The sequence below is a fragment of the Epinephelus moara genome, chromosome 15 (genome assembly GCF_006386435.1).
Source record: "Epinephelus moara isolate mb chromosome 15, YSFRI_EMoa_1.0, whole genome shotgun sequence".
Lineage (NCBI taxonomy): Eukaryota > Metazoa > Chordata > Actinopteri > Perciformes > Serranidae > Epinephelus > Epinephelus moara.
The window spans coordinates 14,489,453-14,517,280 of record NC_065520.1 but is presented as its reverse complement, the minus strand read 5'-3'; the positions used below and the strand labels follow the sequence as shown (position 1 = coordinate 14,517,280).

Below are 27,828 nucleotides of genomic sequence, written 5' to 3'. Positions count from 1 at the left end.
TCGTAACATGGTTTAGATTTCTAAATAAATATTCACCTCATTGCTAGATAGACCTACTCCTGAAAAACTCGTGTCTGCGCAAGGCTTTTTGTCCCTACGAGGCCACCGTCATTTACCCGACGGGAGGGGTGAGCGAGTGAGCCCTGCAATCTAGAATTTGACCACTGATGTCACTGTTTTCAACGATTACCAATTATTGCTCTTTTTTTGGGGGTAATTTCTTTTTCATTGCTCACTGCCTTCTTCCCATGTTTTTAAAAGAAGTCAAACCACTTTGCTCAGGCTTCAAAGGGTAAAAATGACAAATTCTAACTTGTGGGTCAGACTATTTTTTGGTTAGGAGTAGTTTCTACTGGATTTCAGAAGGTCAGACTTGCTTTAAGTTATCTTTAAAATGTGCAAACAATCCTTTCTGCAAAGAGAAGGTCACCAAGTTCCGTGTTAAAGTGGCACCAAGCCTCCACCTGCCCAGCCCGGCTGCCGAAAGAATTGACCTTGGACATTTCTGCAAACACGTATACATTTGTACATTTCATGCATATCATTTCAACTTTTTTAAAGTGTAGGGAATGGTGGATGATATGACCTGGGCGAGACACCTGCCAAGCTGCAGACCACTGTTCAAGACCAACAAAGAACAAAACCGGTTGTTTTTTAACAAGTCATTGCTGCGTTTCCAGCATTTTTTTAGCCAGCTAACGTGAGTGCTTCCTGGCAACCTGTTGCTGTTTTTCCACTGAGGATAGAGTCACGAAAAGCAAGTTTTTTTTACCAAGACATTGCTGCATTTCCTGCCAGTATAGTGCTGTGTTTCAGCGAGGATAGTACCCCCCAGACATGATCCTTTCATAACCATGACTAAGTGGTTTTGGAGCCTGAACCGAACCACAGCGTTGTTAAAACCAAGTTTCAATGTTTCCGCTACATAATATATCGTACAAATGTAACGAATCTGTGGTTTGCAGAAATGTACAATGCCAACGTCTTTCTGCCAGTTGGGTTGAGTGCATGCAACAGATGTAGTCTCAGGAAAATTTATGAATCAAGTACCTCCTAAACACTGTGAGTTAGTGAAGCATCTGTGGTGCAACTCACTAAAACTACAAAGCATGTACTCGCAATCTTGCGGGTTTCAATCCAGGTCCTCCTCCCTTCCTCTCTCTCCACCATTAGAGTAAAAAAACAGACTGTAAAAGCTCAGCTGAGAGTAAAACCAGCGGATATAAACAGCATCAGCCTTTTTTTAGCTGCCTCTGGCCATAGCTACCAGTCATTACACTACACAGAACAAAGAAAAACATGAAAACTGAGGAAGACAGAGAGGGGGAAGGAGAAGGAGACTGACAGAGAGAATAAGAGGAGGGCAGCGAATAAGTAAAGAATCCAGGAGGTCTGTGTTTTTACTTGCCCTAAAAGAAACTTGCAGCTGTAGGAAAAACCTGACACTACTCTTTTACACAATGACATCATGCACTGGAAGCAAGACTTATCTTCTATAATAGCCTTTTAAGGTCACCGAGGGTGTTCTGGATTCACTTCAGGATGTTTTGAGGGTAGTAGGACTTATCACAAAATGCTTTTGACAAAACCACCTCAGTATTCATGGAGCAGAGTGAACTGGTCTGATCTTACAGCACAGAAATGTGATCCCAATCAGTTGGCATTGAAGTGTATCTGTGCTGACGTAGAGTAGGTCATGATCAAAGGTCAACAATCCTCAACAGAAAGTGATCTGTCTCTTCAAAGCTTACATGTAGGGCAGGATGAAAAGAAGATCACTGCTCCAGGGTATGACCCAACACTTCAAAGGGTTCATTTTAGTTCATTTCAACATATTAAAAAGACTACCCTCTAACATCTAAGAAGACAACATGAGTTTTCAGTCACACAATCCTCAGTCGATTGCAAAGACTGGAGATCTCACTATTTGCAAGACTACAACTGGTTTCCTTTTATGATTTTTTTCCCATCCTGCTTCTGGTGGAAAATATTATGCAAAAGCCCCTTTAAGAAATATGACAACAATTCCTTACATGCCAAAGTATGTCCGCCTCCGCTCCGATAAGTGGCGATATGCCCCCCTACAGCTTGTTAGTATTGGACCTTTTCTGAATGACCTATTTCATCACAGACCAAAGCATCAACGAACGACTTAGCTTAGACCATGCTGGACAATATTACAGCTATGCATTTCGTCTGTCAAAAAAGTCACGGCTCTGGATGTAGATTTCGCCATGTTGTTACTGACTTCTTCTTCTGTCAAACCCTGGGGCGGACACTGTGGAGCATGCGCAGAATGCGCGGGTCGGTCTGATTGACTGTATACATGCAGGAGTAATTCGACTCACACCTGAAAAAGCATCAGAAGGGAATCGATTTATTGACCAAAGTACGTGCAACTCCGCTACGAGTATTGGACTTTTTCTGGTTGACCTATTTCGTCACAGACCAAACCATCGACGAACGACTTAGCTTAGACCATGATGGACGACTTTACAGCCCTGTACATTTCGTCCGTCCAAAAATGCACGGCTCTGGATGTAGATTTCGCCATGTTGTTATCGGCTTCTTCTTCTGTTACGCATTTAATGCTATTCAACTTCAAGGTCAGAGCTCGGGGTAGAAACTGTGGAGTATGCGCAGAACGCATCGGCGAGTTCGGGTCCGATTGACTGTATACATGCAGGAGTAATTCGACTCACAATCGCATTGTCTAGGTGCATTAGTCCAACTTTGAGAAATTTAATTGAGTACAATTTCAGTCGGACTAACATGTTTACATGTATTTCAAATGTCCGGTTTTAGTCGGACTGACCCAAAGAACCAACTTCCTCGAATGTCATGAGAACGTACCGCCTGTGGCGCCTCCTCAGAGTCTACGGTCTACCTGGTTTGCTGCTTCCTGTTTGGTGCTAAACAGAGAGCTGCTATTTAATAATTTGTTGACAATTTTCACGTCACTAAACTTCTCTATTTGCATGAGCCAAGATGAAAAACTTGCGGTGATATTTAGGGGTGGAGAAAACAATCGATACCTCAAACAATCAAGATCACAGGAGTGCGCACCAACTGAGGTAACTTGAGAATTGCTTGAAAGGTTGTTCGTCTCTCGCAAATCCGCTAACTTTCGAAAAGCACAAAATGGACTCCAAGCTCCAGCGAGAAGTCAATGGAGCTACATGGAGCTGTGTATTAGTCAGATAAATAAGATGCCTCTTGAAAAATCAATCTGTTTGATTTGTTGTACCATCATCCTATCCCCCCTCAGGGATCATTAAAGATTCATCATGTCCACTTAATCTATTGAGTTATTGGTTGTTGTGTTGATACACTGCTGCTTGATCCTATAAAAACAGATCAATTTAAAGTAACATAAATGCTTCCTGTTCTTCTGGGACACACACACATGGATCCACATCCCAGGTTGCATTATAGGAGCTTAGCTGAGACTTGTCAACTTGTAATCTTGATTTGGCAAAAAGCCGCGATAGGATAGGCTGATACCTTGGAACGAAGTGTGTGTGAGCAGGCTGCACAGGCTCATAAGATAACCTCAGACCATCTGTCAGTAGAGCAAACACTCTCTTTGCACAGCAACACAAAACAAAACACACCTGAACAAGCCTGCAGAGTGCCAAAAAAAGCACGACAAGATCTCTGTGGATTATTATCAACACCGTGTTTGCCATCATTGCACATCAGAGTGGCTGAAAACTGAATAAACAGGATGGAGTCAATGAACACACACGACCCAGAGTGGAAATAAGTGGGAGGAGATGTTGACATTCAAACTCTGTAAAGGGTTTTGTCCCGGCACTGCCTCCAACTGACAGGAGGAAACACACTGCGTTATTGGGACCAATGTGATTAGCATGCTGTCAGCGTGCTCTGCTGTGTACTGTACCGAGGAGGATGGACGAACATCACGTTAACATACAACTCTACACACAGTCAGAGCCTCAGGAGCACTATGCTGTAGATTGGCTTATGTAAGCGTCTGATGGATAGTAATGCCTTCAGCAGAAGGAGGCATGTTTGGGAAGTGAGACGAAATCAATGTGGATAACAAAGTCAGGTTACTCATTTAGCTCCGTCATACTTACAGCCATTTATAACCTGCTTTTAACGTCCATTTATAAACTGCTTGTGACAAGAGATTTGTGGTGATGACTTCAGTGTTTGTGCACTACGACGTGTGGTTTTGTCTCTCTGTCCAACACTTAGACCAGTACATCTTTACAACTAAAAGCTGAAAAGAGGATGACGCATTGTTTAAGGTCCCTTGAATACTGCGACCAAAATATGTACCATGAGGAACATTTTACAGTTGAAACACAGACTCATTGCTCTCTGGTGAAAGCTCCATCATAAAGGGTCAAGTAAGCGAGAATATAAACAGTATGATAACACAATATATTATCCAGCAAGCTGAACCTTCCTCGACTGTAATGGATGAACTAGTGGCTGAGAACCAGCCGATGGTACCTCCATGTGTGAAGCTTAACACCTTCACACTTATAGGATTCTTTAACATCACCTGCACAGTTCTGCACTTTTCTTTACAAGTAGACCTTTGGTTTTACACGCAAATGTGCGGAAAGAAATCAATCTTTATAGTTAGCTTTTCACATTGTGTTGAGAGTGTAAGATTTAGGGGGATTTAGTGGCATCTAGAAGTGAGGATTGCAGATATCGAGCAGCTGAAACTTCTCTTGCTTAGGATTCCTTCAGTGTTCATTAGGCATGTACGATAAACATCGGCACGTCTTAGGTATCGGCCGATATCTGCTTTAAAATGAACTATCAGAATCGGTCAACATGCTGTTTCTTATTTTGCACAATGAATGAATGTATTTCATGTCTCCATCTCCATCTCCACTACAGAAAAGACTTGATGATCACTAAAATTAGGTGTGGGAAAAAGTTGATACATTGATATCGTTACTGGTTGTTGTTCAAATGAGTTGTTAAATATCGGCATATCGGCATAAAAGAAAATCCACAGAGGTTTCATCTGCTCCAAAACAAACACACCAGGTGAATAAAGCTGGTAAAAATACTGAATGAAGCAGTTTCACGTTACAAGTCAGTGTTTCTCTGTCACTGTTTGGCATGTCAGAGATGGGCTGCGAGCCTAGCACCTGCTAATGTGTGCTCACCTTTGTTCTCTGATAATTTAAGGACGCATTCACACTGGCGCTATTTGGTCCGCTTTAAACGAACCCTGGTCCGCTTCCACCGATAGTTGAAAACTGTGGGTCGTGGTTCACTTGCAAGTGAACCCTGGTGCGGTTCGCTTACAGTAAATGAAAACAGACTATCCAGTAGGAATGTAACGATATGTCGAATTTCGTGGTGTTGCGATAAAATAAATTCTCGATACCGTCGTGGGAATGCCACGGTAGTTATATAGCTGCGTTCTCCTACAGAGCCGGTAATATGACTGTGCGACTACATTCCCCATAATCCTTTGCATGCAACTGCGCGCAGGTGAGAGCAGACTCGTGCAGCTCAGCCTCTCAGCCTCCGACTCTGCCCGTGCGTGACCGGACCGTTCGTCATAGCGAGAAGCCACGCATATCACGTCAAACAGCGGAATCGTGGCTTTCCGACAAGACCAAGCACTTGTCGGTAGTCCAATGTTTTCACAGCGAAAAAAAATGATAAAGTTACGCTAAAATAATGTATAACAGAGCTTTCATACAGCTTTGCACACACATCACTTTTGGATGGATTACTCGCGAATGCAGGGTCGCACAGAAATGCCACGCATATCACATGAAAGCGCAGGAGCACAGCTTTCCTCTCCTCATCTCCTGTTCTGAGAAAGCGTTAGGGTCTGCTTGATGTCAAGATTGTCAACCTGGCGTGAACAAACTGAGTGAATGTGTGTTTTTGAGTTTTTCTATGACTTCCAGGGAAATGGCTGGGCTTTATTTATTTTGGTTTTCTTTTACACACATCTCTACCCACCTCTCCCTCTCCCTCTCTCTCTCTCTCTCTCTCTCTCTCTCTCTCTCTCTCTCTCTCTGTCTCTCTGTGTATCTGTGAGTGAGGGATTGTGTGTTATTGAGTTTACATTATTTCTAATTTGTTAATTTTGTTGTTGTTGCAGGGTCTGATTGTTCTAAGTTCTGTATATTTGATGAATATTAAGACTACTCTATCCTCATAATTTGATGTCATTCAGATGACTTTCTAGTAATAGTACTACACTACTTTTGTTCAGAGTAGGTTAAAAAATACTGAATGTTTCCATTTTCATATTCTGTCACTATAGTTTTAATTGACATGACTTTGTTATGGCACTTTAATGTCTGCCTGCCTAGCAGTAATAGGGGGGAAATGAAAGCACATGTTCAACTGTGTGTTGATTTGTTTATGATACGCTTCCAAGTTAAAAATAACATGCTGTACAGTGTACATGCACTATTTTTGAATAAAATAGCTATTTTTAACAATAAATTTTCTCTTTTTTTCCCCTTGTATAAATATCGTGATATATATCATATCGTGGACTCTTTATCGTGATAATATCGTATCGTGAGTTTCTGGTATCGTTACATCCCTACTATCCAGCGAACCAAAGAGAGGAAGTGAACCAAAGAGAGGAAGTGAACCAAAGAGAGGACGTGACATAGAGCGTAGTGCATTTTGGGTAGGAAAAAAAAAGCCAACAGCGGGAATCAGGGGTAAAAAAAGAAAAAGTTGAAAAATGTCTCGTGGGCAGATGTGGAGTAGTGAGGAGGTGCAGGAGCTTATTGAAAAGTGTGTCTAAAAAGTGCAGTGTGAAAGTGAACCGAACAACATGAAGGTGTGAAATTTTTCGGCATTCCCCGCCCAATTGAACCAAGTCCCCCCGACTATCCTGGTGTGAATGCGCCCTAAGATCCAGACATTCGGTAGGTTTTTACCAGGAGCTGAATTCTCGGCAGAGGTCTCTTTCCCTTGCTCTTATTGCAGAGAGGGTGCGAACTTCGGTGCCCAACGTGAAAACGCAAACATCCCATCTAGAGCCAGTGTTTTGTTTGTCTGTTCTGGGCTACTGTAGAAACATGGTGGTCTAACATAGTGATCTCAATAGACACGGACCCGCTCCCTATGTAGATATAAACGGCTAGCTTTAAGGAAATGGAAACACCAGGATTCTTATTGTCAGGTGATTATACAACAAAGAAAACATACTTAATATATTCCAATACATGTATAACGATATATCCCCCTGAATCCTGCACACTGGACCTTTAATGTCGCTGCAGTGTTATTTTCTGAGCAATTTTTGAGCCACTACTTAAAGGGATTTAAGTAAAAAATATAAATAAATGAACAAATAAATAAATAAACAGAGTTAATTCTGTTCTTCACCTTCAGACAAACATGAAACACTGGCTCTGTTTTAACACCTGGTCAACCTCTGATGCCGCAGACACATAACAGCTGGACAAGAATGCACAAAACACACACACACACACACTACACAAGAGAGCACCTGCAGAATTCACACAGACTTCTGTATCTACATTTAAAACTCATGCAAACACAGTCAGTCACTCGGACACTCTACCTGTCATCATCTTCAGCTGCAGCCACAGCCTGGTGATATCGTGGCAGAGTTGAGACACTCGGTTCAGAGCCATTGTTTTGCCGGTACATGTATGCACCCTGATACACATGTACACACACACACGCACACACACTGTTAAAACACATTCACACAAAGCCGCTATATTCTGTCAGAGCACGTCATGGTGGAAGTTCAGGCAGTCCATTCCGCCGCAGCCGAGGACTTCAGCCGCTTACTGAGCTGTCACTGCACAGCGCAGCCCACACACACACACACACACACACACACTCGCACACACCAACACACACACCTCCCCCCTCCCCATCTGTACCAGCCAGTGAGGCGGAGTTTCACATGGTCCTCCCCCAGTTTCACATGTCACACTGTTTTCACTGACAGATAGAAGGAAACTGGATGTGACAGAATGTGGAAGTGTCTAAAACCTGAACAATAAACTGGAGACCGTGTTTTCTGAGGAGATGCAGTGTGAATGCTGGATGTTGAATAGCCATAAGGTGAATAAGGTGAAGTGGAAATAGGTTGAGTTAGTATGAATGCCATAGGAAAGTTGTTTATACCCATAATGTATGAAAGATGTAGAAGATTTTAAAGTAAAATCTAACACAAACTGAACTGCTGGTTTTAAAGCTACAGTTGGTAACTCAGTCCACTAGATGGTGCTGATGTTACTGTTCCTGGTGAGGTCAGCAGAGGTCTCAGTCAGCCGCATTCGGCAGGAAGTTCATCGAAACAAAGATGGAGACACCGAAGAAAGAAATCAGAAATTCGCTGACGGCGCTTATTTTGGATTTTTTTTAACACAGAAAGAAAGAAGGATTTGGATATGACATGCAATTTGCAAGCAGTGTCATATGAGAATAAAATATTAAACACTGGGAGTACTTCAAACATGAGGGCTCACCTCACACTCTAGAGATAGTGTTTGCCACTAATGGCCGAGCTAACGCTAAACCCGCTCCACCGAAAAATCAGCCAACACTGGACACAATTAGCTCAGCAACACTACCATCCTTCCTGTTGTTACGGCTGTGTGTGTGTTCTCTGCTGCTGTCCCTTCTCCCTTTCTTGCAGACCTGCCCAGGTGTGCTGCATTAGTTAACGAGGTGCAGTGCACCTGGCATGGAGGAGGTGGTAAGGAGAGAGGCTCTGGTGTGGGGACTGCTGGTCCTGCTGCCTCTCACAGTGGGATTTGTGTTGTCTGTGTTGCTTGTTTTACCTTTAATAAATCCCATGGATTTGAGTGTTTTAAAGGTGTTTATGTGGTTATTTTGGGTCAGTGGGTGCGGTTACATGATGGCTTCTCATTCAGAATTAAATAAATCTGAATTAAATCATTGGGAATTAAAGTTTTTCCAGGTAGTCTACATGAGAAATATTCATTCCGAATGAGGGTTTACGCGGGAGATCAGTTTAATCGCCTTTATTTGGGTCCGTGCAAGGTTTGGGGCAGGGAAGGTTTCTGATTGGATAGGGGGCGGGGCCAATGTTACGTGTTTATGTTTACTGGAAGCAAACACTAGTCCTCGCTCCGGATAACAAGATGCTTGACGACGCCGTTCTTAGTGCCTTTTTCTGGCTTGTTTTGCTTATATTCTTGAAGCAGCAGTACGACAACAACCTTGTTCTGCTAATGCTTCGTCTGTTGAGGAGGAGAAGGGAGGTAGAAGGTCGAAGAAGGGAGATAGAAGACCGTGCTGTGGCGAATGGAAACCAGTTAGTGCAACGAGTCAGGCGCGCGCTATATACGTCATCGCGCCAGAAGGGCAAGGAAACGAGCATGCGCAGGAAGACTGGAATGAACTTAAAGAGGAATGAGTGTATACAAGTGCGAGAAATTCTTTCATTCGGAATTAGAAATGGAATATTCTAGCCCCTTACATCGGATTGAATTTTCAATCGTATTGGCCATTTTCATTCCGAATTAGGTGGCGCTCTTGGTGTAATGAAAAAGGCTCAAGGGATGGCAATGCAGTTTGGTTTCAACCCTTTGTTGAACAAAGAGTGCCAGAGTGGACCCAAAAAATAAAGACAGTGGTTCATGAAGCTTCATTTGGCCATTGCTAGTTGAAACCAAACTGCATTGCCATCCCTTGAGCCTTTTTCATTACACCAAGAGCGCCATCTAGTGGGTTCAGCAAATACAACTGGTGGTTCATGAAGCTTCATTTGGCCATCACTAGTGGTAATCCTGAAGAATATTTGCTGTAGAAGAACAGACGACAGACTGAGATAGTTAGAATCGACAGCAACTGCTATTACATAATAATATTCATAGTTCATTCATCATATGATTACATTTAGTTGATAAATTAGATCACTGCAGTATGAAATATGGTCTGAATGAGCTGAGACCAAAGGATCTCTTCACCGATACTAATCCATTTAGTCTGTTTACATTGTTATGGCGGATCTCTCTCTCTCTCTGTCTCACTTAATTTGTATTTCATGTTTTGGCACATTATGACTGTGTTTAAAATGTGCTACACAGGATAAAGTTGTCATGAGAATATACAAGCAAAAATGCCCAAGTTTGCACAGCTTTATCATCACTTTCTGTCAGTTAAATTCCCAGATTCCCACCAACACTTGAACGCACCAAGCTGGCACAGTAGTTAGTCTAATGTTAAGCAAACATGATTGTGTGTGTAGCTGCTGTACACAACTCAAACAGACTCATGATGATGCCAGAGGGAACAGAGGCTTCCTTCTCTCTGCTTTTCTCACACTCTCTCGCAGACACTAAACACACACACACACACACACACACACACACACAATGCCAGCGAAGACAGCAGGGGGACCCAGTGCGCCACACACACACACACAGAAGGAGTGAGAAGTCAGACTGGTGGAAATGTGAATAGACCCCTCGGGAGCTCGATTCATAAGACGCTGCCCTGCTGAGGAAAATATGCAGTTCTAAAGTGTCATTGTGTTGCTTCTGTTTATCCGACAGCTTGTTTGCCCTCCTTCACATCAACAATAAATACAGTAACTCCTCACATTGTTTTTTTTGGAGGCTGTCAGTCCTGCTTTTAAGCCCATGATGACACAAAGGAATTGTATCCTCTTGTCCTGCCCAAAACTTGGTCAGTATATTTCTGAAACGGGTATTTATCTTTGTGTTTGCACCTATCATTTATACGTAACCGGCGTTTTTATCGACAAAAACGCAGATTTTCAACAACGGCTTCCAAAGTGAAAGTTTTTAAAAATATCCGTTCCTATGGAGATGTGAAAACAGGATAGACAGAGAATTTGGAAAACCATGACATTGCCCATTAGGCGCCCGGTAACCACAACAACAATGGGGGATACATGCTGGGTTGTTTACGTTTTGTTAGCACTTTTGGGACTACTTACGAGTTTACAAATGAACTTAGCACTGCTGCATCAACATCACAGCTACATCGGCGCACGAAGACGTCTGCTGTGCCCAATATTAGTAAGTGCATAGCAGCTAATTATGCTACATAAGGTTAAAATGTAGTTTTTCATTGTCTGTATCGCTAGCACCAAGAGGAAAACAAATCACTGCGCATGCGCGGAACGTTCTTCTACGGTGTTTGACATATGGCGTATCGCCACCTACTGGCCTGGCATGCTAACTGCAGCAAAAAGCTGTCGTTTTTGCGTTTTCGTGTAAACAGGGATATCGTTTTCATAACTGATTGTGTAAACCCAGAATTTATTTTATACGGGATAAATAAAAATCCGTTTTTATTTGTATCCATATCCATGTAAACAAGGCCTAAAAGAACCTCTAAGGAGTCGGGAATTCAGTTCATTAGGTAGGCTAAGTACTTTTTTTTTTATAATTTTAAGCCTGTTTTTCGCTTTTGAAAATTATCAGTAGCATTATCACAGTTAACCATAGCTCTAAATGCACCATGCTAACCAAGCTAGCAGCTAACGTTAAAGTTATCTCACCTTCCTGTCAAAATATGGGCACATTTGGCTTCAAAGTCCAAGATGGCAATAGCCAGAATGTCAAACGTAAGGCCTCAAAACTGGAGTCCACAACCTACGTCCATCATTTTATACAGTCTACGGAAGGATCCAGCCTTTTTGGAGGTTGTCCCATAGGATAAAGTGCTGTCATGATATTGGAATTTCTAACCTCAGTCGGTGGCTAGCAGCTAACGGTGCTAACTCCATCAACAGTGCTAAACACCAGCAACAGTTAGGGTTGCCACCTTGGATTTGTGAAAAAAAGGGACACTCGACCAAATGTTTGAGGCGGAGGGCTCGGCCATTATTACCAGCTCAGACTGACCAATGAACATGAAATTCGGACATAGGAGACCAGATTTGCCATCATTCCATGTCCTTCTATGTGCCTGTATTTTATATTAATTTTTATATCAATGAAAAAAACCAATCCGTGTTACTTAATTCTTACATTTTTACATGTATCTCACCATAGCAAGTTGGAAGTTGACATATTCTGCCATATATGAAGAGGGGAGACTCTCTGGAATCTGGTAATATAAGAACCATGATGCTGGGACATTCTGTCACTTCACAGCTGTCCAAAACATGTGGTTTGTGCCAGGCGGACATGATTGAGAGAATTTTTTCATTATTGCAAGAAATTCCATTGACTCATTCACAAGTCAAAAATGTGTTTTATCTGAAAGAAACATGCAATATTTACATCTAAGATCATAGAAAAATAGTCAACTAACCCTAACCCTATTAATCTGTATTTATAGCGTGATGAGATGACAGCGCAATGATGTGTGTGGTATCACATGAAAGCTCTGCTCCTGCGCTTTCATGTGATATGCATGGCATTTCTGTGCGACCCTGCATTCGCGAGTAATCCATCCAAGAGTAATGTGTGTGCAAAGCTGTATGAAAGCTCTGTTATACATAATTTTAGTGTAATTTTATCTTTTTTTTTTCGCTGTGAAAACATTCGGAAAGCTACGATTTCGCTGTTTCACGTGATATGCGTGGTTTCTCGCTATGACGCACGGTCACGGAGAAAAACCATAGAGAAGAACAGGTGTGAATTTGGACGCACTATGCGTCGTTCTGGATGGACTCCTTGGCCTGCTGCTGCTGCATTTTCCCCAAAAAACGGGACAAATTGTGTCCCGGGAGAGATTTTTTTTTTCCCGGGACAGCTGATGAAAAAAGAGAACAATTCTGGGAAAAACGGGACGGGTGTGCAACTCTAGCAACAGTGCTACTATCAGTGTTACCATGGGAGACCGGAGGGTGGGCGCTATGCTTCCACGACAACACCATTCAACATTGCTCCGTAACTATGCTACGAGCACAACGCAAAGGAGCAGCGACGAGCTAGCCAGTGGGATACACACATGCATTACCACAACAAACCACAGAGAAGCTCTGATTACAGCACACAGAGGTAGCATGACACAGCAAATAATGGTTGCTGCCATATTAATGCTCTGAATGTTGTAAACACAACCTTTAGGTACTTCCTCCTTATGAAAGAACAATACAAAATTGCTGAGTAGCCCTTTAAGAACACTTCCATAAACCTCTTGTCTTCCTTGTCTTGTCTTCCTCTTTGGTGTCACTCTAGACAGATTTGAGTCTATAAAGCCCATCCATCCATTTAAGATAAAGTCTATCCTGACTGTTAGAAATGCTTTCATCACCAGAAGTCAACATTTATGTAAATATGGACTAAAATATGCTGACGTCATGGAGTTACAAAGGCAGAAACGATAGACGGACCGAGATTAGCGCGAGGAGATGGAAAACAATGAATGTGTGAGATTAAGAGTTAGATTACGGCTGAATCTCTCAGTCTAGTCTGAGATAAGATTATCAATAAATGAAGGGATAAACAGAGTCGGAGCCAACAGGATTTAAAAAGACCTGAATATAAGAATAGAGGTCAGTCGGAGTGGTGTCACAAAGCCGTGTCAAAATGCATGACTCTGTGTGTGTGTGTTTACCAACTGTCAGATTTAGGTGATAGAGCACGTTGGCTGTGGGACAGGAAAAGGCAGAGGGTTTTAATGGCTCATTTCCTGTCCCTGCGGATTTATCGTCCAGTAGCGCCAACAGCAGCCGGTTTCACCCAGGGGTGGCTGATTTACAGTTCCACTCTCAACAGTCACGTGTATTGGGTATTAGGTAAGTTTCACACTTGCGACGAACTGTTTTTGATCCTTCCTGATGTTGAATGTCTGAACAGTTGACAGTGAGAGATAAATGCCAATCTGTGAATCCATTTCCCAGTTATTTATGCGCTACTATCCCCACTGATGACCTCATCTGGCTTCATTTTGAACTCAGTGAAGACATAAGAGGAAACACAGGTGTGTGTATCAGTTACTACGACACGTGCAAAGCCTCTCAAATCAACACTGAGTTAAAAATACTGAATGATGTGTGGCTGTGCATCTGTGGGATGCAGAGCAGACACTAAGGTGTGTGTACACGGGATGTAAAGAAGACCTGTGTGTGTGTGTATGAGGGATGTGGTGCAGACGACAGCTAGAATAACCCCCAGCTGCATTATTTATTTGAGACTTTCCCCCCCTGCGCGTCTTTGTCGGCGAAGACGAAACACTATTGACTCCTTCCTCCGCTGGATCAAACACTATTGGCCAGCTGGAGCATAAACAGGAAGACATCAATTGAGAGGTGACTCACAGGCCAGGACGAGCAGCAGAGGGTATGTAGGAGGACAAAACAGTGTGAACAAGTGCAGCTGGAATCAAGGTAGTGACCATGTATCAGTCAGAACCATAGACTGTATAATATAATGGACGCAGCCACCATTGGTTTATAGTCTTGAGTTTGGCATTTGAGCTGTTGCTGTCTTGGATTTTTGGAGCCAGAAGTGACCATATTTGAACGAGACAGTGGAGATGACATCTTGACAAAGTGGTGTGCATACGACCTACCACCCAAGATTTCAGATGCAGCTTGCAGCGGTTAGCAGCTAACTCATAGAAGTAGATGTCCGCAAATTGGGAAAACAATGAGGTCCGTGAGCTCCTTACCCTTCAAGAGATCACGAAAATCGAAAATCCCACACTGGAGTAGCATGATACTGGCATTGTTTATTTCTATGTAAAAATGCAAAGGAGGCACAAAGTAGGGACTTCTTCTCTGTATAAAAAGGGCTAGCGATCATGCTAATTGTTACTGGCAAAAGACTGGCTTGAAACTATTTAAACAAAATCTACTTAAGGGAAAAACTGAACATGACTCCTGAGATGGTCTTGTAGTGCAACCAAGGTGAGCCAGACGTTACAATTAACTTTTATGAACTGAAAACACGCTGAAACAGCAACAGCAATCTCACTATTTGGCAGTGGACACATTGGAAAGTTTAAAATTATGAGGTTTCTGTCAATAATTTTTCACGCTTGTTTAATAAAAACTCATGGAGGCATTAATCCAAATACATGACATATTAATCTAAATCCTGCCGAGCTCTGCTGGCGCAGGTTTCACTGAGGAGGCCCCGCCTTCACTTCCAGCAAATCGTGTGCAAAGCATTGTGGGGATTTTATACCCGCGGAGGATCCACACATGCATCCTTGGAATTTCTCTGAAAGAAGGACTCCAAAGGATCCTTGACATTGGAAGTCCTTCGGCGGGGGTCTATGACGTAGCATCCTTCAAATTCATCCGTTTGAGGATCCTTCCTTGACTTTGAGAAACACCCAGTGACTGAGCAGTGGTTACATAACACTCTAGAGGAGCTACAGCTAATCGTGAGCATGCGTGCACGCACACACGCCTCATAGGTGTACTCTGGTATTTAGACAAACAGCATTACACCCCGGCCCAGAGGTTGCTGCTTGGTAGTCACCACCAATTCTGGCTGTCTGGTTTGGAAAAGGGAACTCAAAAATATCCACAAACAATACAGTCGATCAAGCGATGATCACATTTAAACTCGTGCTTTATACGTGACAGATCTGTCACAAGTTTTATTGTTGTATAAGACACAATCCTCAACCAGTGTCGAAAGTCATTGATAGTCAGTTATTACTGTTCTATTAAAACCCACTAAAACAAAGTCAATACTGCAGGGATGCTCTGATGACATCACACACCTGCGCTCAAACAGCAGATTAATGTGTGTCTTTGCTGTGCAACAATGAAGGCCCAAATCCAGCTCACAACCCTCTAATAAATCCCTGATCAGGATGAGGACGATGAATATGAAGCGTGTGCGGACGGGTCAGGGTCACTCAACAACTCGGATGATGGCCGGGGATTTTATCTTAAAAGGTCAGCAGGTGTCACACAAGTCAAAGAAGCAGAGAGTGTGACAGAGGGAGGGAGATCATGGCAAAGACAAGTTAAAATCGTAGGAAACAGATCATGCAAAATCACGAGAATACACTAGAAAGAGGAAGTTTTGCCACATGGGGGAAGATTATCTTGATGGATCATCATTTTGGGAAACACAAAGGGAAGTTGCAGCAGATGACCCTTATAAAACATGAAATTAAAGAAAAGAAAGAAATGTTTAAGCAGAGCTACAATCATTTTGGATTTTTGCATGAGATTTAAATAGAGGACTACACTATAAGAATTACCACCTTGCAGTTGTATGACCCCTGTGAACCCATCAAGGATGGATGGATACATGGATACTTCACACACATCTTGCCCCCGAGCAGCACAGATCTATTAGCGGATTTGCATATAAAGTGAGTTATGGCCAAAAACATGATTTGTGAGGTCACAGTGACCTTGACCTTTGATCACTAAATTCTGATTAGTTTGCGCCAAAGCAGAGGAAAACCCCTCTAGGTGTTCTTGAGATATCGCATTTACGAGAATGAGACAGACGCAAGGTCACAGTGACTTTGACCTTTGACCACCAAAATCTTATAAGTTTGTCCTTGCCTCAAAGTGGACATTTGTGCCAAATTTGAAAAAAAAAACAAAAAAAACCCCAACTCCCTCGAGGTGTTCTTGAGCTATCCCATTCACAAGAATGACACAGACAACATCACAGTGACCTTGACCTTTGGCCACCAAATTCTGATTAGTTTGTGCCAAAGCTGAGGAAAATCCCTCAAGGTGTTGCTGAGATATCGCATTCACAAGAATGACAGATGCAAGGTCACAGTGACTTTGACCTCTGACCCCCAAAATCTTATCAGTTTGTCCTTGACTCAAAGCGGACATTTGTGCCAAATTTGAAAAAAAAAAAAAAAACTCCCTCTAGGTGTTCTTGAGATATCGGATTCACAAGAATGACACAGACGCAAGGTCACAGTGACTTTGACCTTTGACCACCAAAATCTTATCAGTTTGTCCTTGACTCAAAGTGAACATTTGTGCCAAATTTGAAAAAAAAAAAACCTCCCTCTAGGTGTTCTTGAGATATCGGATTCACAATAATGACACAGACAACGTCACAGTTACCTTGACCTTTGAGCACCAAAATCTAATCAGTCCACTGTCGACTCCAATTGGACATTTGTGCCAAATTTTAAAATTCCCTCAAGTCAGTCTTGAGATATTGCATTCGCAAGACTGACACAGACAACGTCACAGTGACCTCGACCTTTGAGCATCAACATCTAATCAGATTCACATTCACTGTCGACTCCAAGCAGACGTTTGTGCCAAATTTAAAAATTTTCTCAAGGCAATCTTGAGATATCGCATTCACGAGAATGGGATGGACATACGGACAACCCAAAAACATACTGCCTCCAACCATCGCCATTGTGGAGGTATAATAAAACATTAGAAATTTAAGGAAATAACAGGAGGCTTAAGAAAAATCTAAAAAAAATATCTCACCTCAAGGCTCAGCAGCAACATTTTAACAAACATGTAATGGGAATATGAGTGAATAAAGTGACAGTAAGCAGGAAAACAAGATCAAGAACAAAAACACAGCACCTGTCTCAGTGACACAGCACTATGAGAACAGCTCCTGCCAAAAATACACATATCGTTTCTAAATACAGACCAAAGCCCACAGGAAATGGACCAGAATAGACCTGAACCATCACTGCCAGGCGCCAAGATCTAAAAATCATCAGGCACACACCGCACAGTCCTCAAACACATGCAGACACGTGGGAGTCTGCGTGATCGATGGTGGACAAATACTCTGTCACACATGTACCCAGGCTGTCAGATAATTATGCCACCTTTTATTGAACCACCTTGAGTAAATAGGATGTAGTAGTATTCTATATTGCTCCTTTCCCACATGTACTTTGGTCTCCTGTGATGGGCTACAGGAGACATTTATCAGAGGGAGAGTCGGTATGTTTTCTGGGCATTTTTTGTCCTTGTAAAAAGGACAGTGAGGGAAATTGTTGAAGGCCAAATGCAACTTAGCCAAGTCCAGTTTCTGTACTGTAGTTCCCCCGCTGACTTTGCAAGCACTTGAATTCCAAGGTCAGTGAACACAACAAGTTATTTCATTTTCAATTTGACGAGAATTACTTCTTGTAAATGTGACGAACACTTTGCCTTAAGGGAAAGCAGAAACAATCTGTCAATGGAAACAAACGTCAATTGCTTGTCTGAATGTTTTAAGGGTGTATGTCAAGGTTGCAGCAGTTGCAAGTAGTCACAGGGGGCTTTAAGAAGAGTTTAGGGTCATGGACCAAGGGCCAAAGGTGCATCACAAACCTGCGATCATCATGTGGCAAACAACCAGCTATGAAAAAAAAAGGGTTTATGCACTCTAGACTTCCATCTCTGACCCCTAAAAAAGACAGTCATGACAGTCATTCTATCCCAACACTTACTTAACACAAGCCCTCACATGCATGGACACGCCAAAACTCAATGACATCCCTGCAAAACTCACTAAGAAGCCGCTGACAGCACTGGGCACATCTGTAGTAGCTTTCCATCTCCTCCAGTGAGATGCGGAAAAACCTCTCTCCTCCATATTCCTCTCTTCCTGTGCATTCCTTCATCTCGTCCCCCTGATTGCTCTCCTCTTCCTCCCTCACCGTCCTCATCTCGACGGGCACGGAGAACAGTGTCGCCCGCCTCGTCCTGCTCTCATTTGTGTTTCCAAACCCTGTCCCTCCCTGTCTGTCTCTCTCCTGTGCACACACACACCTGTCAAAGTTCCTTGAGTGATTACAGCACTCCTCTTTCCTCTGCCCCTCCCTGCTGCTGTGGAAATCTGCACACCTTTATCTGAGCAAGAGACTAAGAATATGAACTGATCTGCTATGGAATTTAAAGAGGACCTACTATGCTTATTTTCAGGTCTTCTGTATCTACCTCATTCCTAGCCCCCATGATACCTTGAGTGAATTATGGGCGTGACTTTATGTGCAGTGGTAGCGGTGCTTTAACAGTACACTAATCCTCTTTCCCAGAGTGATTGGGAAATAAAACATGTGAAACAAACCATCTGGTACACCTACGATGAGGTAACATGATCATACCTCTGCCATCTCTGACAGCCATCTCAAAGCACTGGTCGTTTTCCTTTATATCCAAGCATGTTAGCGATTAGCCAGCCTGGCTAATTAGCATAATGTTATATGTTACTAACTGTCAGCTACTTGACAGCGACGCAAACTAGCTCAGCAACATAGCCTGTTTATTTCCCTTCTAAATGGTGCCACATTTGTAAGGAACATGCATTTGTGGGATGAGCAGCAGAACTGAGTATGGGGCTGTGCCCATGAAAAATTCGCCAAATCTTCTCTGCCAATGCCAAACAGCTTTTTTTTTTTTTTTTTCCCTGTTGACTCTTGTTTGGTGTTGTTTGGTGGATTGGATGACAAGACATATTGGTAATTTAACAACCAGCATGAGGAGGAGGAACCAGGCTGTTGTGGCTGTGTATGCTTCTTCCACATGCTATTGAGGCTCCTGTTTGTTACATGAATAAATTGTTAAATTGCCAATATGTCTTGTTTATTCAGACTTCAATCATCCAATCTACTGAACAACACCAAACAAGAGTCAACAGCAAAAAAAGCAATTTGGCATTGGCAGAGAAGATTTGGCTAATTTTTTATGGGCGCAACCCCCATACTCAGCTCTGCTGCTCATCCCACAAATGCGACACCATTTAAAAAGGGAAATAAACAGGATTTCCAACGGTTTAAGATTTACTGCCATTACTGTTTGTGCTTAGTTTCTAAATCTGTTTGCACGAGCTAAACAGCTAACTAACATTAGCTCGAGCCAGCAGCCAACAATCTGGTTTTATACGTCCAAAGAACTTCTATACAAAAATGAACTGCTTGGCAACTAGACCACTAGACCAGGCCTCTAATTGAGACAGGCCTTTATTTGTCAAAACGTGTAGCTACACCAGGCTAGTAAAGGAGACCGGGCGTTTAATTGGGGCTAGGCCTGTAATTCAAGTTTTACGGTAGTTCAGTCTGATTGTTACAGGGTTCCTGCACACTTTTTAAAGTCAAATTTAAGACATTTTAAGACCTTTTTAAGACCTCAACAAAGAAAAATTCATACCATTTAACACCAACAAACGGCATTAATACACAGCAGTAAACATCACGTTCACATCTCATCGGTTCTCCAATGCCTGATGCTTTAACTCCCATCGTCCCAATTTTTTCAGTATATCTTCTAAGTCGCCTCGATGTCGTTACTTGTGACCACGTTATGAGTAATAAAGTAATAAAATCATGTAACTAATCATGTAAATAGATACAGTAATTGGTAGATTTGATTAGGTATTCAGACATGTCTCCTCACAAAATTTAAGACTTCTCACAAGTAAAAATAAGACTTTTTAAGACATTTTATGGCCTTAAATTTTCAAAATCAAATTTAATACTTTTAAAGACTGTTAAAGGATCTTCAGGAACCCTGTGTTACTAACGTTACAAACATAGACTGTTAAAAACAAAACTTAAAAGAAGAAATGCTATCGGCAGCTATCCACCAAGATTAGCCTCTGGAACAAACCACAGATGGTCAATGCAACCAACTAGTTCACTGCGACTTCTGCTAACTCACCAGAAGTTTGACCCATAATCATTTCTACAGCAGCACTCTCAGAAGTAAGGTGGATAAGACAATACGTGGAAAAGCACCTTTCAAAATAAAGGTAAAGTTTTAAAACGAGCACTTGTGTTGAACAGAAGAATTACATAAATGAAAGAGTTCATAGTCCATCGACGACCTGATTGTCAGTGTCTCTCTTTTCCCGCCTTAAACTGAGGAAAGCCTTTTGCAACAAGCACAATTACACAAACACTCATGGTTGCGTCTATTCTCATCTCTCAGTATTGCCAATACTGTGCAGAACTCCAATCTAGACTGGTGTTTGTTTGCATAGCTTGTTAGCAGAATGTCTTGCTCAAGCTAAAACTCTACATCTCAGGCAGAAGTTCTTTAACTCTCAGTATCACTGGTGGCAGTGCGGAAGAATCAGCGGCACGCTGCCAGTCAGATGTCTTTATAACACATAAAGAGCCTAAGAGGATTACTGTTTGTTTGGATAGAAAAGCTCTGCACAGAATCAACCTCGTATCTAATGTCTACAAACCACGATTAATCCTCTGCCTGTCTGGTTTCTGGCCGGTGGGAAAGTTGTTCCTGAGCACAAATATTGATCAGGCTGTGTCACAGGGGTGAAATGTGAATTTTTACCAATCAATACCGACTGAATTTAATCCTTTATGAAGTGCAACCAGTGAAAACGTGCCCAATCCCAGAGGTAAAATAACAGAAGTTCTTACATTAAGACGACACTCACCTCGTCTGTGAGTCTGCACGCTTTTATGATTCTGTTTCCTGTGTGCTGGCTGTCGCCCACGGCAGAGTCTGGCAGACATAATGAACACACCAACCAGTCTTTCTATCAGTTTCTTTGACTTTCTGTTTGTCCCATCTGTCTCTTGACCATCCAATTTCTGTTGCCGGTGTATTGAGACATTGGTTATCAATTAGCTACTCACAAGGGCTATATCAGGTAATCAGTTACAAAGGTCAAACACCAGAGAGGGCTGCGTTCAAGGCATTACCTTCCAGGGTAGAGAATCTGCATGTGACTCCTAATGCCCCTCTTGGTCTGCTGAGTCTGCACTTACAGGAATACAACAACATTTTGGGAAGTCCAGTGCATTTGTTTACGGTCTTACTGGATGTTGGATGAGAATATTGACAATTTCATTCTTGCGTGTGCAAAACAGAGGCAATACGTGAAAACAAAACTGGAAGATGAGCTCCCTTTCACACAAAAACACATGATCCCAAATGACAAGGCTACATTTTAATACTATGAATCATGATATTATACACCATTAAATATGAATCAAATGTTGGCATTTAACTATTAATGACGGAGAAATGAAACCGTTGCTTGTTTCGTTCAGGATGGCCTAAAGTAAAGTCTTATGAATGATGAACCAGTATTCCAGTAAGAGTTCATCCACCCCATTTATATCAGTGAGTGAGAGTGATGATATAACACAATCGATTTTATGTCTGTGTGTGCAATACAGAGGCAACATGTGTTAGGGACAACGCAGCATCAACACAGCGACAACACCACTTAATGGCAGAGAAGATTTGGCAGTTTTCATGGGCGCAACCCACATACTCAGCTCTGCTGCTCATCCCACAAATGCATGTTCCTTACAAATGTGGCACCATTTAAAAAGGGAAATAAACAGGCTTCCTAACGGTATAAGATTTATTGCCAAGAAGCATTGTAACAACAAAGAAATAATCTACCAAACACAAATTTCTTTAATTTTGTGCTTAGGTTATATACTGTAGATCCCAGGATACATTTCTTTATATCTGGGAACTGTTATAGGCGTAGTTTTAGGTATGGACGCTATGGACATGTCCATACCAAAGCCACGGAATCACGAATTGTCCCAACCAAAAATAATACTGAGAGAAAACTGTAGCCTACTTCGCGAAATCACCGTTTTAGAATTACCATTCACAACTTGCGAAACCTGGTTGACAGCTGCGTTCAGCAAGCTATCCAATCAACAGCCTACTTTTCCTCCCTCCCTCCCTCGCTTGGTGTCAATACTCGACCAGCGTGCCTGTCAGTAGCCATGTTTCCATCAGCCTGTTTAGATGCGCATCTAGAAGTATCGCATCGGAAAATTATGATGGAAACGCCAAAATTTGAATTAAAATCCCCTGATACGCACAAACTAAATTACGCTCGCTTTAGCCGGGTTTTGGTTGATTCGAAAAAATGTTGATTCGCAAAACAGGGGATGGAAACAGTTCTGTTCGAATTAAGTCTGACGTAGCGCACCTCTCTCCATGGTGATATCCACACTCTGGGTCGGGAAGGCGGTAATGCATTTACAAGCTAGTTGCCAACTGCCAGAAAACGTAGAAGAAGAATGCAAGACTTGTTTTGTTTCCGGTTCTGCGGAAAACTCGCACGAGTTCGTAGTTTTCACCAAAGTCCGTACATTTAATGGAAACACACAGGATTCGTATTTCTTTTAATGCGCATTTCCCAATGATTCGAATCACTTTTGGATGGAAACATGGCTAGTGTCTCGAGACGAGAGCTCCGCAGCTCAGAGTCAACGCACAATCGATCGCAAGGATTTTGATTTGGCAGCAAGTAAGATTGAAGTTATTGAAAATAGGGAATAAAATGTTGAACGACTATTATTTTTCTGTACACAGTTGTATCAATGCTAATAGTTTAGTTTGCGTCCTAAATGCCTATGTAAACTGTAACGCTGCTAGCCGGTGATGCAGCTAGTCAGAGAGCTAGCACTAGCTACTGTAGCTAGCTATTAGCTAATAGGTCTCGTAACGTTTGCTGAGGCAGAGACAAGGTGTTGTCATGTTGTCATAACAGTTGCCTTTAGCTAGTAATAAATCAGTTTTGGTATGTAACGTTAGAAATAACTGTTGCAATCTCCTAGGTAAGGTTTAAGCAATGACTACGTTCACTCGCCCACTGAATTGCGTCTGGTAGACGTCTGGTTTGTTTATGCAATTCAAATGATGATTCAAGATCATGTGATCTGTAGCTCAAAACAGTATGCACGCAAATTAATGCTGAACATCTGTCACAAGAACAATTTACTATTGTATAAAATGAGCACAATCCTGGTATACTGATCGAAAACTAAGGCTGGCTTTTTACAGTACACATACACACAAGATCAAAAATGCAGTTCAATTAATACAGATGATGTAATTCCCACTAGGAGACTGAATTGCTCTTTTTTGTTTGTCTGTTTTTGGCTTCCCTGATTAATTATGATTTAAATGAGGCATTTTCAGTCAGACATCCAGACAATTAATGGCTAAATACAACAAAGCAGGGCTGCTGTATACAGAGAATAAGTTTTCTGAATTTGCACCTCAACAAAGAGCGTTACTTTTTCAGTTCAGTGCCGGTAAACGGACTTGCACATGTATAGCACCTGTCTGATCTTCCGGCCGCGCAAAGTGCTTTAACACTACTGTCACATCCTCCCATTCACACACAGGTGGCCGAGGTTATTATCCAGAGAGAGAGGTTCAAAATAAAATGCAAAATAATAAATGATGTTCGTTTCCATCTGCAGTCCCTACAGTCAAATCTCAAGTCAAACTACAGCAGAGCTTCTGCACTGTAGATCAGCAGGAAGCTAAATAGTAAGGTTCTTCTATTATGTCTGAATAATGAAGGGGAAACACGGCGGGGGGGAATCTCCCCGTGGCAACAGGACATCCTGACCTCTCGTCCTGTCACATTGATTCAAATAACAGACAGACCAGAACACTCTTTGAACATGTTCACAGAACACACACCCGAACCTCAACGATCACTGACCTGTCAGTGCACAGCTCCTGCTGTGTGAGTGTCGGGTCAACAGACTGATAGACGCAGACAGATTGTAGAGCAGTCCGGTCAGCACCTCTTGACCCTCTTGTATCAGCTCCAACAGAGACATCGTCGTATCACAGTAGGGCTCATGCTACGTCTACGAGCTCTCCTCCTGTTTGCTCTCTTGTGAATGTGTGATTGTTTATCTCACTTCATGTCTGCTCTGTGTTTATCACAGGAAGAGAGGGGTGGAGGGATGACCTAAACCCTCCTGCAGCTAATTATACCAACAAATAACTGTGTGTGATTTGGACTCTTCACCAGGGTACAGAAGCACAAAGTAAATACAATACGGTCACCTACATGTTTGGTTTGAGTTTCAACTTTTGAAACCTGGATTGACATCACTTGTCTTGTGCTGCTTTCAGACATCTGTCACAAGTATTGAAACCTTTGAACCCTGAGCAACTTGCTTTAATTTTCTTCAGACAAGGAAAAAACTTGTGGCAAGACACGTCCCACAAACTGCAAGAAAACAGAAGATGTAGAAAATAATAATCATATAAATAATAAAAACAATAATTAAAAATAAGCCAGGGAAAATGTCCATATTTTTAAGGTATTTTTCTTGTACTTTATACTATTTTTGTTTTGTTTTTTTCAATTTCCGAGTATTTTTTCTGTACTTTTTGCTAACTTTCATGTAATTTTCTTGCACTTTTCAACTTTTTTTTTTTTGCTAATTTTCAGTTCGTTTTCTCGTACTTTTCTTTGCTAATTTTCAGGTCATTTTTTGCACTTTTTACTTTTTTTTTTGCTATTTTTAAAGGTATTTTTCTTGTACTTTTTACTACTTTTTTTTGCCAATTTACGAGTATATTTCTTGGACTTTAACTATTTTTTTGCCAATTTTCAGGTAGTTTTCTTTTTTTTTCACGTCACGTTACCTTTTTTTTGCCATTTTTCTTGTACTTTTTTCACTAATTTTCATGTTCATTTCATTTTCATGTTTTCTTGCACTTTTCTTTTTTTGTGTGTGCTATTTTAAGGTAGTTTTCTTGTACTTTTTTCATATAATTTTCTTGCACTTTTCAACTTTTTTTTTGCTAGTTTTCAGTTAGTTTTCTCGTACTTTTCTTTGCTAATTTTCAGGTCTTTTTTTGCACTTTTTACTTTCCTTTTTTTTGTTGCTATTTTTAAGGTCTTTTTCTTGTACTTTTTACTACTAATTTTCATGTCACTTTCTTGAACTTTTTACTTTTTTTTTTTTCTTGGCTATTTTTAAAGGTATTTTTCCTGTACCTTTTTCTACTTTTTTGCCCATTTCTGAGTATTTTTCTTGGACTTTTTTCACTAATTTTCATGTCATTTTCTTTCTCTTTGTACTTTTTGTTGTTGTTACTATTTTAAGGTATTTTTCTTGTAACTATTTTTTGCTAATTTTCAGGTAGTTTTCTTGGACTTTTTTAAAAAAAAAATTCAGGTCATTTTCTTGCACTTTTCTTTTTGTTGGGCTATTTTTAAGGTATTTTTCTTGTACTTTTTTACTAATTTCTTCTCAAGTTGCTCGTTGACTTCTTCCCATGTTTTTCACGGAATTCAAGACAATTTTCTCAGGTTTCAAAGGGTTGAAATCACATTAACACATACAATCAGGTGTCTGAAAGTCCAGCAAGAACAGGGAATCAGACATGACTATATCAATAATTTGTGTTTCTGTGTGTGTGTACATAAGATAAAGAGTGTGTCAGCTAGTCGACATCATCTTCACAACAGCAGCTACCAATTCACCGTCCTCATGAGGACATTGGTGACTAATTTCTCACAGTAAACATGACCCCAAGGCTGTTTTATTACCATGAACGATTAAATTATACACTATTAAATATAAATCAAACATGGGAAGCAATTTAGTTTGGACAGATGTTTGGGTGGGAGATCATTATTGCACAGACTCTGTCTCAGTCTCTCGTGCGCTCATTGGGCCCAAACAAGCACAAGATCAGGAAGTCACACGCTATTGGCTTTATGCACCACTAAGCAACTTTCATAGGAACGAATGGGGAACCGCCTCCAATGCTGTATCCAGTTGTCTTTATACATCCATTGGCTCTACTGGTGATGGGGAGACGACACTGGTGCCATCTGTAAAGGCCTCCACCTACCTTCAACTCACATTATCTTTATTCCAGTTCATTAAGTTATCAGCGCACATTTGCACAAACATTCCCAATTTAAACTTCTAAAAGTAGCGAGCAAGGATCAAACACTTTCATTCAGATTCAGATTCAGATTCAGATTCAGAATACTTTATTCATTCAGATTCAGATTCAGATTCAGATTCAGAATACTTTATTAATCCCCGGGGGGAAATTGTTTATGTGTCTGAAAGATCAAAACCTTTGCTCTCCTGCTCTGAAATGCCTTCAACATAAATCACTCTGACGACAAACTCAATTATTGTGGCTTGTTGCTGGTAGAGCCCGTTTTCCAACTGCTCTCTTGGAAATTTAAACATGATTTATACTGGTTATAAATACTAATATGGTCTATTCATGCTGGGCATAAACACTTTGGAGAGGTTAAATTACTCTGTGTTGTGAAATGATTTTCTCGTCTGTTCATCCTGACACACTTAACTAATCAAATCAAACACAAGTCATACTTGCAGCCCCTGCATGAACATGTGACAGCACTTACAGAACTCAATCAGTTGCAAAAATTAAACTACAACATTTTTTGGAATGATCTAATATTAGTGTACGGCCCATCGTCTGTGTGACATCAGAACATGACTCAGACAACCCTCTGGCCACACTACAGTGATAAAACAACACACACACACTGCAGGGATCCCTACCGCTGATTGTCGACAGCGCCTCCGCCGCTTGCTCCAAGTCGTCTGGCACCGACAGCGTCGTTCCCATCCTTAACACCAGAAGTCAGCAGACTCTCCTCTTCACATGCACTTCACAGCACCTAAAAGAAACCAAATATTAAAACAACTATAAGAGTTCATCTGAAAATAAATAAAACAATACTGAAGCATGAGCGTACTTGAGCCGCAGACTCAGGTGAGAGAACACAGAGGGAATAATGAGAACAGAAAGAGACTGATTTCAGTTTAATTTGGTCAGCAGTATACAGAGAGGGAGGGGAGGAAGTAAAAGACACAAACACACACACACACACACACACAGAGGACACTTAGGGTTTTTTTGCACTTGCGTAACACATAACAACATCCGTGCCTCTGTGTTCCAAACACACTCATCTGTGCTGAGTGGTGTTAACAACATTACTGACGCTAAATTTATCTTTACATTCAGCAATTTATCTTAGCGCTTGGACGGGTGTGATCGACGTCGGTCAACCAGTTAATCTATGAGAGAGAGTTCTGGAGCGCCATCTCCTGCAATTTTAGCCCTTAATATACAAAATAACATGATTCTAACAAGCAGAATAATTCATGGCAAGATGCTGAATGCAGTGGCGAAGCTAAAGG

The 27,828-nt window shown here is 41.5% G+C and overlaps 1 protein-coding gene across 7 annotated transcripts in view; it reads right to left on the bottom strand.

The window, feature by feature from the left end:
• mcf2la (mcf.2 cell line derived transforming sequence-like a) overlaps positions 1-27,492 on the bottom strand; it is a 65,297-nt gene extending 37,805 nt beyond the window's left edge. For 3 of the 7 annotated variants that reach the window (XM_050063596.1, XM_050063588.1, XM_050063594.1), the window contains exon 1: positions 24,330-26,594. In XM_050063596.1, coding sequence (XP_049919553.1) covers positions 24,330-24,450 — 121 coding nt within the window. In that variant the 5' untranslated portion in view covers positions 24,451-26,594. Of the gene's footprint in view, positions 1-7,564; positions 7,823-21,255; positions 23,127-24,329; positions 26,595-27,183; positions 27,303-27,380 lie in introns of those variants that run through there. The other 4 variants (XM_050063591.1, XM_050063590.1, XM_050063593.1 and 1 more) reach the window with 4 other exon arrangements.
• Between the last annotated feature and the right edge of the window lie 336 nt (positions 27,493-27,828).